Below are 13841 nucleotides of genomic sequence, written 5' to 3'. Positions count from 1 at the left end.
ACAGATGTCATTTTAGAAGCATTGCATGGCATCTACAAGTGTAATGATTGCAATCTCAGTCTGCCTCTATTTACATGCATAGATGCCCCAGGATGCATTGTGGGACTGTAGTTTGAACAGTCCAAAAAAATCATAGGGTTAATACTATAACATAGGTGCTAACATTTATGCACCAATTACACATGCAAATGTTTACTTATTTTATTTATTTATTCTCAGCACTTGATATACTGCAAGAGATCCCCGAGGCGACTATGAAGTTTACAATTTTTATTACAGGTACTTTGCACTGTCCTTAATGGGCTCACAATCTAAGTAGTATATTACACCTGGGACAATGGAGGGTTAAGGAGCTGTATGCACATACAGCGTGTGCCAAAACAAGACTACCGTCAGGCTAGCATACCCCCCTGGCAGTAAAGGTTTGGCATGCGCCCATACCAGTGGGACAAATTATTTTTTAAATTTTCTATTGCACATGGCATTTCCAGCATTAATCGGCAATTGGCATGCGCCAACTGGTCACCACACATGTAGGGCATGAGTCCTTACTGTTAGATCAATGGGTGGCATTAAGGTCTCAGGCCGTTAATATGTGGTTTCAATTTTACTACAGGCTTTTTTCCCGGCCCATTGAAGAAAAGCCCTTTTTCCCAAAAACTAACCCAGCACGCACCAAATACACATGCCCATACTACCACAGGCCACATTTTGCCACGACTTAGTAAAAGGACCTCTAAGTGATTTGCCCAGGGTCACACAGAGCTGCAGAGGGAATTGAACCTAGTTCGCTAGGATCTCAACCCACTACACTAATCATTAGGCCATTCCTTCACTCCACGTTAGAATATCAGTGTGTGTGCCAATAATCTGCCCATGCCCTATTCTGTAACCACGTGCATATCTTCAATAGCTTGAGTTTGGGAGGACTGTGGGTGGTTCACACAATTGCAAGTGTAACTTATAGGATCATATAAGTTATGTGCCTATCTCTGGAACGTAGGCATACACACTTCCGCCTGCTCTATGGCCAAAATGGGTGCTTGCACCTCAGCACATACATGCATTTTTCCCTATTGTGGTAGTATTCTATGAAGGAAAGTAAGACCCAAGGGGCCCTTTTACTAAGTCACGTAAGCATCTACACGTGCCCAATGCACGCCAAAATGAAGTTATCACCCGTACTGTCACCCGGTTACTGTGTGGCTCTTGCAGTAATTTCATTTTTGGCGCATGTCCGATACGCACAGCTGAAAAATAATTTTTATTTTCAGACATGCGTATCGGACGCGCGCCAAGTGACATTTGACACACATAGGTCATTACCGCCTGGTTACCACGTGAGACTTTACCACTAGGTCAATGGCTGGTCGCAGACCCAAAATGGACACATAGCAATTTTGATTTTGCCGCACGTCCATTTTCAGCAAAAATTAAAAAAAAGCCTTTTTTACAGCCATACTGAAAAATAGATCAGTGCACACCCAAAACCCTAACCTACACTACTGCAAGCCATTTTTCAGCACACCTTAGTAAAATGACCCCCTACATTCCTTTATAAAATAAGCTCATACCAGTCACACTCTGGGCACCTCTTTATAGAATTACTTTCTATATATGTATTTCTCATTTTACAAAGTTCTCTGTTGGCTTTTACACCTCCTCCAAGGAATACGTACATTTCAAAATGCTGTTCATTTCAGGCAGGGCTTGGAATGAATGACTGAGGGTGCAATAGAGTTTATCATTCTGGTAATTTTTATCACCTTTAAAATGTATTCATCTTTCAGGGCTTCTCGCCTTAATTGACTGCACTTGATTGGAATGTGGCTCTTATGTTTACAATTGTTGGCGCATGTACATAGAAAATATAAAACATTTGTGCTTACATATAGAAGCTGCTGAGTGATATCAATTGTTCTTTGAATACGCAGATGTTTGAGATGCACCCAATGTGCATGCCAGTAAATACACTTCTATTTGCTGCATCCTTATTGGGCTCATTTTCAAAACAGAAAAACATCTAAAAAATGGCATAAAGCAGCATTTGGACATTTTTCTCACAAAAAAACGTCCAAATCAGCATTTTCAAAACCTATTTTTAGACCTTTTTCTATGAAGTCCGTCAGAAGTGCGTCCAAATCTCAAGGGGGTGTGTCAGGGGCGTGTTCAAGCTGGGACTTGGGTGTTCCTAAGACTTGTTTTTCAGCCATAATGGAACAAAACAAAACAAAACCGTCCAGGACTAAAACTAAGACGTTTTGAACTAGACCTCTTTTTAAAACGAATAAGGCTCAAAAAGGTGCCCTAAATAACTTTGTACGTTTTGAACTTGGACGTTTTTTTTTCCAAAAGTGGACCAAAGAGCAAAACATCCAAATCACAAAACCTTGCTCAAAACAGTATTTTCGAAAAAAAAAAGGTAGACGTTTTTCTTTTTTTAAAATGAACGTCTTTCCTATTCAGATTTTGGACGTTGTTTGCAAAACGTCCAAAGTTGGACTTAGACGTCATATCGAAAATGCCCCTCTATATGAACTTTACAAAAGGGTTTGCATTCAGAAGAGCCTTTTCTAAAATACTCACAAAACTGTGAACATCCCAATTCCTACTTCAAAGACTTCTGCAAAATGGGGCTTCCTGTCATTTTCATCTCCTAGATACAGTAGATCAAAATTATTCTATCCTGCATTATAACATCAGCCATAGAACTATAATAGTTATCTGATAACAATTAATCTGCTATCTAAATTGTATTTCTATATGAAGTAATTATACTTTATTTTCATTTACTATTATTTCACATTGCTATATTCTTGCTATAAGTATTAATATTGTGATACTTTATTAATATATTAATGTGAAAAATGTCCTTGTATTAACTGTGGCCAGAAAAAAAGGGACTGATTCATGCAATGAAAGCCACAATACGGGAACATTTATAGAAAGGACCCTTCCTTAGAAAGGGACAATATCCTCAGCTACAATGAGAAAAGAGTCCTTTCTAATAAAGATTTCCCTCTACACTGATTCCTGAGGCCTACTTGCTTTTTTCCTGTCTTGTATTAACTGTGGACCTCTCTTTTTCAATGGCTATTTTCACTTTCAATAAATTGTGGTTTTGTATGTTTTGAAGTTGAAAGAGCAATAATAATATAGATTTTTCTCTTGTTCTTACTTAAAGTATTTAAAGATTTTAAGCACTGTAAGACTTTGTCGTACAATTAAATTATGTGCCTCCAAAAACAAAGGTCACTTTGGTTTACCTGGGTGAGTCTGTTCCAAAATAGCCAGCTCCGATCTTCTCATTTTAACAATTCTAAAATCTCTTTTTAAAACATTAAGAAATAGCATGACAGAAATCCAAAGGGCCTTGAAATAATTCTTTTAAGAACAGTTATCATGAAGCTATAGTTGCCTGCTCTGACTGATGATGTCATTTCCTGAAAGAATCACCTTGACATCAGAATTCCAGTGCAGGGTATTTGATCACAGGAGGGATACTTTAAGGATACTAGTATAACAAACATTATAGATAGAACTTAAGAGGTCAATATTCAAATACTGCAGTTAACATTTAGTTAGCATATACTGAGCACTGATACCTGAAAAAAGTTATATGCACTCAGAGGTGTGAGGCACTACCTCAAAGGATAACGTTGATACTCAGCCACTATCTGACAAGCTATGCAGTTTAACTTGGGACAGTCTTTTTGCTCTTCTAACTATGAGCAGTGCTATCCAGACAGTGGCTGAATATTACAGACTATTCAGAGAGTTAGGTGAAATGACCATGCTCTGCCCTCACTCGACACCATCACTCCCCTGATAGTGTAGGAGAGTCTAAGAATTTTTAGCACAACTATCTGTATAGTGCAAATGAAAATTCATGGATAGGGCACTTAGCCAGGTAGTGCCTGCAAATAAGAGCTTTTGAATATTGGGCCATAAGGGCTGGATTGGTAAATCGGTGCCAGAAGGATCCGCCCTAAACAAATATTCTATAAAGGGTGCTCTGCACAGATCGTCCTTTCTAGAACAGCACTCAGAGCAGATTCCCATGCCTAACCTTAGGTGCCAGCATTTACCCCTGGTGAAACCTGGTGTAAATGCCAAAGCCTAATTTTCAGTAGATGAGTACGCAAATGGCAGTATTATATAACATTGTGCCTAACTTTTAGGAATGCCTCCAATCCACCCTCCTATGACCATGTCCCTTTTGAGTTGTGCACTAAAAATTTTAGGCGCCAAATTTATAGAACAGCGACTAGAGCAGATGTGTACGCAAATCCAAACTGTTGCCAATTAACTCCAATTATTGTTTGTTAATGCCTCATTGTGGGGCTTACTACTTGCTAAAAGGGAAGCACCACCAGGCAACTGCAGCAGCCCAGCAGTAGTTCTCTCCCTCAGCATGCTATTTCCGGTGCTGCAAAACATATTTCAATTTTTGTAGCCCCGATGTGTACCCGGCAGTAATCGAGCAGTGCCACACGCTACCCGGTTACCGCTGGGTTAGCATGGGAGCCCTTACCGTCACCTCACCTCAAAGTGCTCCCCCCCTGAAATGGCCCTGCGGCAAGTGGTTCACTTGCCACATGACCATTTCTTTAAGAAAAGTGAAACCTGCCTTTTACCCGCTGAGGTAAAAGGGGGCCTCATACACATAAAAACCACACACAAACGCTAGAATAGGCCCTCTTTTGCCGCAGCTTCATAAAAGGACCCCTAAATAATTAACTTGCATTCAAATCTGCACTGCATGCTCAAATTGGAGTGCACAAATTCGGACGACCTATGCAGAATTTGGGGGTACGTATCCTATCTTCCAGATGTTGTGCTGTTACTTTCAAATAACATTTAAGTCCCAGGTGAAGACTCCTCTTTTTTCCCTTTCTTTTTGGCTTTCTTCATTATCTTTAGCAGAACATTTACGCATATGTGACACTCTAGCTGCTTCTCTCCTTGTTCTTTTCACCCCATTACATATAGGAGGTCAATTTGGAAGGATCATGTGCCATTTACATGTGTAAACATGCTGGTTTACATGTGAAAATAAAGAGAATTTTTAAAAAGTCACCATCTATACATATATTCCTGTGACAAACACAGGTTTTAAGTGGGCGAGTTCTGGGCACAGTTTGGATATCCTTTATAAGTAAGTGTCTATTTCCTGTGTTGCAGCAACACTACAAATACACTTTTAAAAAATACTCCTGTCATCATTTACACTGGTTCTGAGCCATGCATAATGGTGGGCAAATTGCCATGTGTACCTGGGCTTTGAAAAAGTGATTGAGAAGGCAATTGTGCTTACCTCTCTGCTGTTAAAAGCCACCTCAAATAATAATCCTAATTATAATAATTATGAGTTTGGGACCATGCTTCTTTAATTGGCTTCTTTTAGATATAGGACTTACATGTATAGGTAGAAATAGCTGTCACTTACAAATCTAGGTGCCAGTATTTGATGTATGAAAGCCTCTAAGGGTGCAGCTTTTTATTTCTAAAATGTTTTTTCTGGCCTGGATTGGCCGCTGTCATGGACAGGATGCTGGGCTCGATGGACCCTTGGTCTTTTCCCAGTGTGGCATTATTTATGTACTTATTTTCCTTCTGTATGTGTTGCAGTAATATGTGTGTTTTTGCTGTATATGTATTTCATAAACGGATTCATTTTCAGTGAGTCTTTTGTAAAATAAGCTGTAAATTGTTAATTTCCCAACTTGTGCTTCCCTTTTCTGACGTAGCTGACCTATACAACATTGAGCATCTACTATTTTATTATTTTGATACATTTCTAGAAAAGATAGTCAAAGATTTGGGGATACAAACTGGTATACTCTGAAACAGCAGTCCTTTGCATTATACTATTATTCATTTTTTGATCATACACACAAGACCAATTTTAGAATCTCTCCAAATGTTATCATTTTTTTGCAAGACTTTGTTCAGATTAATATAATAGGAAAGAACAGGTTTTGGATAAGTCTATTGGATACGAGCAAATCAGCTCTTTCACCAGCAGTGAAGGGCACTTTAGAAAGGATGTTCAACTCAGAATATGGGTTTCCAAGTCAGGATATCACCTATGGACATCTATTCCTCATATATTTTAGAACAGAATCTGCCCACATACTGCCTATTCTAAAATACGAGAGAAATGGATGTCCAAGTGCTGGCTACTTCCAGCATGAACATCCATTTTACAAACTTAGGGCCCCTTTTACCAAGCTGCGGCAAAAGGGGGCCTGCGCTGACTTCGGTGTGTGTTTTTCACGCGTGCAGAGGCCTCCTTTTACCACAGCTGGTAAAAGGGAAGTCTTTCTTTCCTACAGGAAATGGCCATACGGCAAGTAAAGCACTTGCTGCGTGCCATTTGGGGGGGGAGACCTTACCGCCACCCACTAAGGTGGCGGTAAGGGCTCCCACACTAATCCGGCGGTAACCAGGCAGCATGCGGCAGTGCCCAATAACTGCCCGGTACACTCCAGCGCTACAAAAATAAATTTTTTTGTAGCACTGGATATGATAGAACGCTAGGGGTGGGAATGACCACTGGGCTACTACAGTAGCCTGGTGGTACTTCCTGTATAGCGAGCGGTAAGCCCGAGTTGGGCTTACCACCACTTAATAAAAGGAGTCCTTAAATGTACAAACTATGAACAGGGCAAAACAAGGGATGTGGATGTCTTTGTGGTGGCAGAGGAATGTCCATATTATAAAATGGGTACACATATATCCATGTGGAAGAATAGTTTCATAGTTAGAGAAGAGGTTGCTAGTTCAAATCCCACTGTAATTTTCTTTTCTTTTCTTAAAACTATTGTGAGCCCCCCCAGGGACAGAAAAATATTTCCTGAGACTTTGCTTATTCTATTCAGAGGATAATTGCATAATTGGAGCACTTTTCTATAATCTGGATGTGCCAAGTATTAGATCTAAATACAACGTCATCTTTTGTGATAGGAGTTGGATGTCTATATTTTGACCCCTCCCTAGTCCTACCCAAAACCCAGACCACACCCTCTTGTCATATGGACTTGCTGCAGTTTTAGATGTCCATAGCCTGGATTTATAAAATCGGGATTTTGACATCCATGCAATATGAATGTCTAAATGCCAGTTTTCAGATGTCCAAAACATGAATAGAGCTTCTAAAATAACCACCAGTGTGTAACAAGTGCATTCGGGTGTACATACAAAATAAAGCATCAACTAAAGTGATCAAGTCTACACAAAGTCAAATGTATGAAAGGGGATCTTTTAAAAAAAACTTTATTTGAGAAAGGAATAGACTCATAACAGAAGGCAAAAAAAGGAAACATACAAACAGAATATATTTACAACAGAAAAACAAGAAGTCACCATGAAAGGTGTAAATTATAATAAATACAATAGATTAAAAGGTCATAGACATTTTAAATTAGAAATATGGTATTTAAAACCAGTATACCCTTCACTTGTTCCAGGTAGTTGCTCAACTCAATTCAGAGGCTATCAAATTTGAACAAAATTAAACTCCACTGCCTATGCAACACTCCTGAATGACATTATAAAATAGATACACTCTGTCTTTACATGTTTTGGAAATCACATTGTACAAAATTCTGCTTATCAGCAGCCTCCTTCCCAAAATAAAATGTATTGTAAAAGATGCACTATCCCTTTTTTGAGAATTAAAGGCTGTGTGAGAAGTCAAACACAACGCAGAGCTAGGTGTGCTTTGGTATGTGACATTTTCAAGAATAGCATTTTTTGTTTGTTTCCAATCTAGCCAAGTAGTGAAGTAAATATTCAGGGCTCCTTTTACCAAGCTGTGGCAAAAGGGGGCCTGTGCTGGTATTGGCACATGTTTTTGACGCGCTCCGAGGCCCCCTTTTACCTCAGCTGGTAAAAGGTAGGTCTTTTTAACCAGGAAATAGCCATGGGACCATTTTAGCGGAGAGCCCTTACTGCCACCCACGCCAACCTGGCTGTAACCGGGCAATGAGCGGCACTGCCCAATTACCAGCAGATACATACCAGCGCCAGATATGAAGGCGCTCTGGGGGTGGGAACTACCACTAGGCTGCTGCGGTAGACCAGCAGTACTTCCTTTTTAGCGAGTGGTAAGCCCGTGTTGGGCTTATCACCACTTTCTAAAAGGGGCCCTCAATTAGGGTACTATGACATATGTCTACTAAAAAGGCTTTAAGCTCTAATGTGTGCCTACCCCTAATTCTGTAAAAGTCCCCCCAAATTGTGTGTGCAAATTTGGGTGTGCACGCAACTTAATTGAATAACAAGCTAATTTGCACCAATACATTGGCATTTTAACAAGCAATTATTGCCACTAATTAGATTTAATTGGAATTTATGTGCATAAATTTAGATATGAGATCTGTACTTAAATTTATGTATGAGTAAAAAAAAGGGGGCAAGGAAATTGGAGGGTCATGGGACACAATGGGGATGTTCCTAGCACTTACACGTGTTGTTAGAATAGCGGGGATACACGCCTAATTTAGGCACATACATTTTTACCATGTTTCAGTTAGTGCAAATGGCTAAGTTAGGCGAAATTCCTGGGCGTAAGCACTACTCTATAAACCGTGCTTAACTTTAAGTGTGGCATATAGAATAGCGCTTTTTTTCTGCGCTGATTTTTTGGGCATCATGTGTAGAATCTAGTGCTGTGTGTGTGAAAGTGCTTACCCACAAAAATGCGTTAAAGCATTTTTCAGGAAGCAACCTTTTTGCATGCACTAAGCATGTGTAGTTTTTATTTCTGTATATATTGTTGGAAAGGGGCATGTCAGGGGTGGAGAATTGGCATGAACACACTATTCAGGCAGCACATTGACATTTGCATGCGCTAACTGGTAAGCCCATCCATACCGCCTTATAAATAGAAGGTGAGAAGTGTTCCCATGTTACCTTTTTTTTTTTAGGTCATTCGTGCTAAAGTGAACGTTAGTGCATGACCTGAAAAAGAAATACAGTTCTTGAAACTGTTCTATTTCCTGGCACACTAGAAATATGCTTAGTGCATGAGAAAGTCCTGTGGTAGCATGTGCTATGCTTTTTTTTTTTTTTTGTTACATTTGTACCCCATGCTTTCCCACTCATGGCAGGCTCAATGCGGCTTACACAGGGCAATGGAGGGTTAGGTAACTTGCCCAGAGTCACACGGAGCTGCCTGTGCCTGAAGTGGGAATCAAACTCAGTTCCCCACAACCAAAGTCCACCACCCTAACCACTAGGCCACTCCTCCACTCACTCTAGTAGACGTACCCCAAAATTAAGTGAACTAAAAATGGAATAGGGTGTCAGGGCAACATACACATGGTTTAGCTAGTCCTGGGTTTTGCCTCCCCTCTGAAGACATTCTGAATAATTGACCCTGTATTAGGGATGGGCAGCCAGAACATTTCTGAAAACAGTGAGTGCACTTTCTTGATAGTGTGCACATGCTCACACTAATTCGCACATGCAGGCACCATTTCGAAAGAGTGCATACCCTTTCTGAAATAGTGCACCTTCTTTGCAAATAGTGCACCCTATTATTGACAAATGGAAAAACATAGTGTATTTTTTTCTGCTTGTTTTCATTTATTAATGACTTGTAACCACATATGACATGTCATTGACATTTTCTATGTCACTGACAGCCCATTCCTATCCAGTATTAGTGTGCATGCACCAGAATAGTTTTATTGGAGCAGTCTGATTAATATTTTTTTCCAGCAAATTATCATCTGATATACCACCATGAACTGGCTGTGTGAAATGTTTCAATCAACCTCTCTGAAACCTGCAATCTGAATTTACTTCAGTGACATAAAATTACAAACGCAGATCATATGCAAATGGGAAGTTAAAAGAATGAAGTGGTCAACGGTGTCCCATGAGAGATCTCTTATAAAAGCAGAACAGTCTTCCTTACTGCATGGGCATGCCACATTTCTGTTTAAGACACCTTATATTGGACCAAATAGCATTGAAATGTCAAAATATTTAAAGAGTTTTTAAGGTAGAAAGGTGGTTCAAGAACAAAAAAAGGATAATGTATCTTTAGCAGCTGGAACACTTTATAAGAAAGCTTTTTTGTTTGTTTTAATTCAGATCAAGAAGTAAACAACACATGCTAGTAACATACATTCAGTTTTCTACATTTGGCAAAACAACTATGTCCTTTTGAACAGGATACTGCACCTTAACGTACCTTAGCTTTAGAAATATAAACGTTTTAAATAGGAAATAAAAAGAAACTGACATGGATTCCAGGTCAGTGCTGATTATCCATATTAAAGACAGGGGTTAGGATAATGAGTTTTTAATCTAGTTTAACAAAAGGAAACCTAGAAAACAAGGCAAATATATCAAAAGAAATATGAAGGAACTGATTCATTTGAAAAGTCTCCTTTGCAATTTCCCAAATCACTTTATTTTCTTTAACAATAAATCAATTCATAGTGTGCCTTTTAAAAGTCTTTTAAAAACAGAGAACTTAAAATAACAGCAGCCCCCACCCCCCACCCATTACACACACATTTTTGTTTCTCTTACATTCCTCAGTAAATGAATCACTTGGACTTCCTGCTTGCATAAGGCATTTCCTGTTCGGTTTCACAGAACCACTGTTCTGCAGGAGAACAGCAGGAACCTAACAAAGAGAATCGGTTTCAAGACACAGTGGCTTCCACTGTATTCTGAGCTGGACTTATCTTCCATGGCTGTCTTTCTACAGGCATGTAGATAACGGACTAATGCACGTGACTTCACCTGAATGAGCATTATGCTATGAAATACTCTTTAGCACGTTCATTTCCTATCGTCTGCTATGTTATCATGGCTGTGATTAAATCCCTATTGACAACAATTATGACAATTGATGGAATTATTTCCCTTGTTCAACCCAGGGTACCATCTGGCAATTATAGTTCTCCCACCACTGCTTTATAGAAATACCACAGTCAGGTGTCTGATGCCTGGCATATCATTCTGCCCCTTATTCGTTTTGCAAAAAAAGTCCATATACCCAAATATGACAGACTAACCCCAGATCAAATAATAATTACATAATACAAAAGGAAAAAAAGGATGCATACTTTCAACAGCTCCTTCCTTTACCGTACCTCTTTATCTACCTTCATTTCTTGCTTCTTGAAACGATTGCTTATACACTAGCCTAGGACTGTTGGTGTATCAGCAAGGACCTTTCAGCTGAAATAAACACCACTACCCTTAACAGTGTTCAGGACTACATATGATACAATATATACAAGCAGATGACAGTAGCACATTGAGACATCACATAATTCAAGGATGTAAAGATTTGATAAATCAAACTGCAAAGAGACTTCAGCAGTCATCGATCTCAACAAACCAGCAGTTACTATAATTAACTGACAATATACAATCTGAGGCTAATATACACCCAGGGCACTGAGATCAGCTGAGATGGCCCTATTAGAGATACCCTCGTTCCGTGTTGTAAAATTGGAAGAATATCGATCCTCCATCTTCATAGAACCAAAGCTGTGGAATTCCCTGCCTTTACCAATAAGAGCAACACACGAAGTGAAGGTATGTAACAAAGGACTAAAATAATGTTGTTTCAACAGACCTATGGTATGTTACTGTATTACTGTTGCTGGTGGAAGCTTCTAGATGGAGTTTAACAATTAAGATGGAGAAAGATTGTCTAAACATCCGTATGTTGTATTGTACTAATGTGCTCTGGTATTTGATTATGTACGTTTTATCTGTGATCCACCAAGAATTCTTAGATTGAATGGGCTATAATTTGTCTAAATAAATAAATAAATAAATAAAATGACTGTACAGGAGTAAACTCCTGTGATATATCTAAGTTAGTTGGATGCAACAGGAAAGCTCTTCTCAGTATTGGCCTTAAAATTAGCTGAACTATTTTTTAAATTATAGATAAACAAAAAAAAATTAAATTATAGATAAAAATAAAAATTAAAAAAGACATGTATAGCTTCTCAGAATATGAAATGGATCTAACAGATGATAGGGATTTCTTCCAAAGCCTATCCAAACCTTTTATATGTTCAGATAATAACTTTAATTACAAATCCTGGAGCTAAATCTTTTCCTATTACCTGTCGCATAAAAGCAGCTTGCTCCCCAGATTCCATTTGCTGGGTTTGAATTTCGCCATCATTGTCCGGAGGTTCCTCTTTCACTTTCACCGATCCGAGGTATGGTCCTATCCTGTCATCCACACAAATACTGCTGTCACTTCTAATGCTGTTACCACTAGAGGGAGCCCTATCTTCCTGCATAGGATGATCCCCATGGAGCTCTTCTTCTGATTCCTCTAAATGACTGCCAGGCTGCCTTAGCTGTTCAATGGATTTAGAAAGCATCTGAAACAGAGCAGTAAATAAAATGTTGAAAATATTAACATCACCATAAAGGTCAATCAGTGGTAAGTCAAAAAGGGCAATTCTAAATTAATGCCTCAGTCTAGATACTCTAACACCATACACTTATCCCCAATGCTATAATGGCATCTTGGTGCCAAGATTTCATTATTGAGTACTAGCAAAAATTCAGCACTGGCACATTCTCTTATGCCATGTGTTCTATAAACTATCCCCCCAATATCTAGCACTGTTTAACCGGCCAGGAACAGCTCCTGGTCAGTTAAATAGACTTAAACTGGTTAACCACTATTATTCTTTTACTAATCTGTAGGACTCAACCATAAGATTAAATTCAAGCACTACTTAATATTCCAACAGTGGTTGCAACAATGTGGTAATAATTATCACTCTGTGATGGAGGAAAAAGCCTCTGTATCCCCAGTCCAGAGTCCAGAGTTTATTGTATTCTGGTCTACGGGGTAAGATCTTGATAGGCTAAAAACCTCCTTGATGTAATTCTCTCTTTAAATTTTTTTGTATAACATAACTTTTTGTCTTAAAGCATCAAGCACTTATCTTAGTGTTCTACTAATCACTATGATAAGTGCTTGATGCTTTAAGACAAAAAGTTATGCTATACAAAAAAATTTAAAGAGAGAATTACATCAAGGAGGTTTTTAGCCTATCAAGATCTTACCCAGTAGACCAGAATACAATAAACTCTGGACTCTGGACTGGTGATACAGAGGCTTTTTCCTCCATCACAGAGTGATAATTATTACCACATTGTTGTAACCACTGTTGGAATATTAACCACTATTATTCAGCAGAAGATAGCCTGCTATCTCGGCTGAATATTAGCGCTTAGCAACTAGCCCAGTTACCGGCTATGTCGTGCGACATAGCTGGTTAGCACAAATATTCATTGGCTGACTGGCTAAGTTTAGCAGCCAGATAGACCAGCATAAATTGCAGGCCTATGTTTGGATGCTACAGCTTAGCTGGTTAGCCAATGAATATCATGTAGAGGTCCTATTACTACGCTGTGGAAAAAAGGGTCAGGAGATTCATATACATTTCACTATTGCTGATAAAGAAATCCATTTTGCAATTCTGGTCTTCCCCGGAGAGCATCCCGGTTGACGTGTGGTATACAAAGATGAGAACAGCTGGAGAGAATGATTGTCGTATTTACTCTAACTAAGCAAAGATTGCTAGTAAACAGTATCACAGCCTATGGACAGGCTGTTTAAAAGTGTTACCTTTACAGGGGACTTGAGGGGGGGGGGAAGGGGAAGGAAAGGGTAGGGGGGCGGAGAATGGGGTGTGGATGTTGAGTTATGGTACGGGTAAAGAGTGGCTTGATTGGAATATGGCTGGGGGGGGGGGCGGGATGGGGGGGGAGTGGAAAATGCAGTACGTAGTGTGTCCCATACAGTTGATTTTGTTCAGATAGACATA

At 39.2% G+C, this 13841-nt stretch overlaps 1 protein-coding gene across 4 annotated transcripts in view; it reads right to left on the bottom strand.

The window, feature by feature from the left end:
• Nucleotides 1-9214: 9214 nt before the first annotated feature.
• HDAC9 (histone deacetylase 9) overlaps nt 9215-13841 on the bottom strand; it is a 966297-nt gene continuing 961670 nt past the window's right edge. For all 4 annotated transcript variants that reach the window (XM_030201548.1, XM_030201558.1, XM_030201539.1 and 1 more), the window contains one exon: nt 9215-12380. In XM_030201548.1, the coding sequence (XP_030057408.1) occupies nt 12063-12380 (318 nt within the window). In that variant the 3' untranslated portion in view covers nt 9215-12062. The remainder of the gene's footprint in view (nt 12381-13841) is intronic.

This window comes from Microcaecilia unicolor, chromosome 1, assembly GCF_901765095.1.
Source record: "Microcaecilia unicolor chromosome 1, aMicUni1.1, whole genome shotgun sequence".
NCBI classification, from domain to species: domain Eukaryota; kingdom Metazoa; phylum Chordata; class Amphibia; order Gymnophiona; family Siphonopidae; genus Microcaecilia; species Microcaecilia unicolor.
The sequence above is the reverse complement of the archived record's forward strand: the minus strand, read 5'-3'. Positions and strand labels throughout refer to the sequence as shown.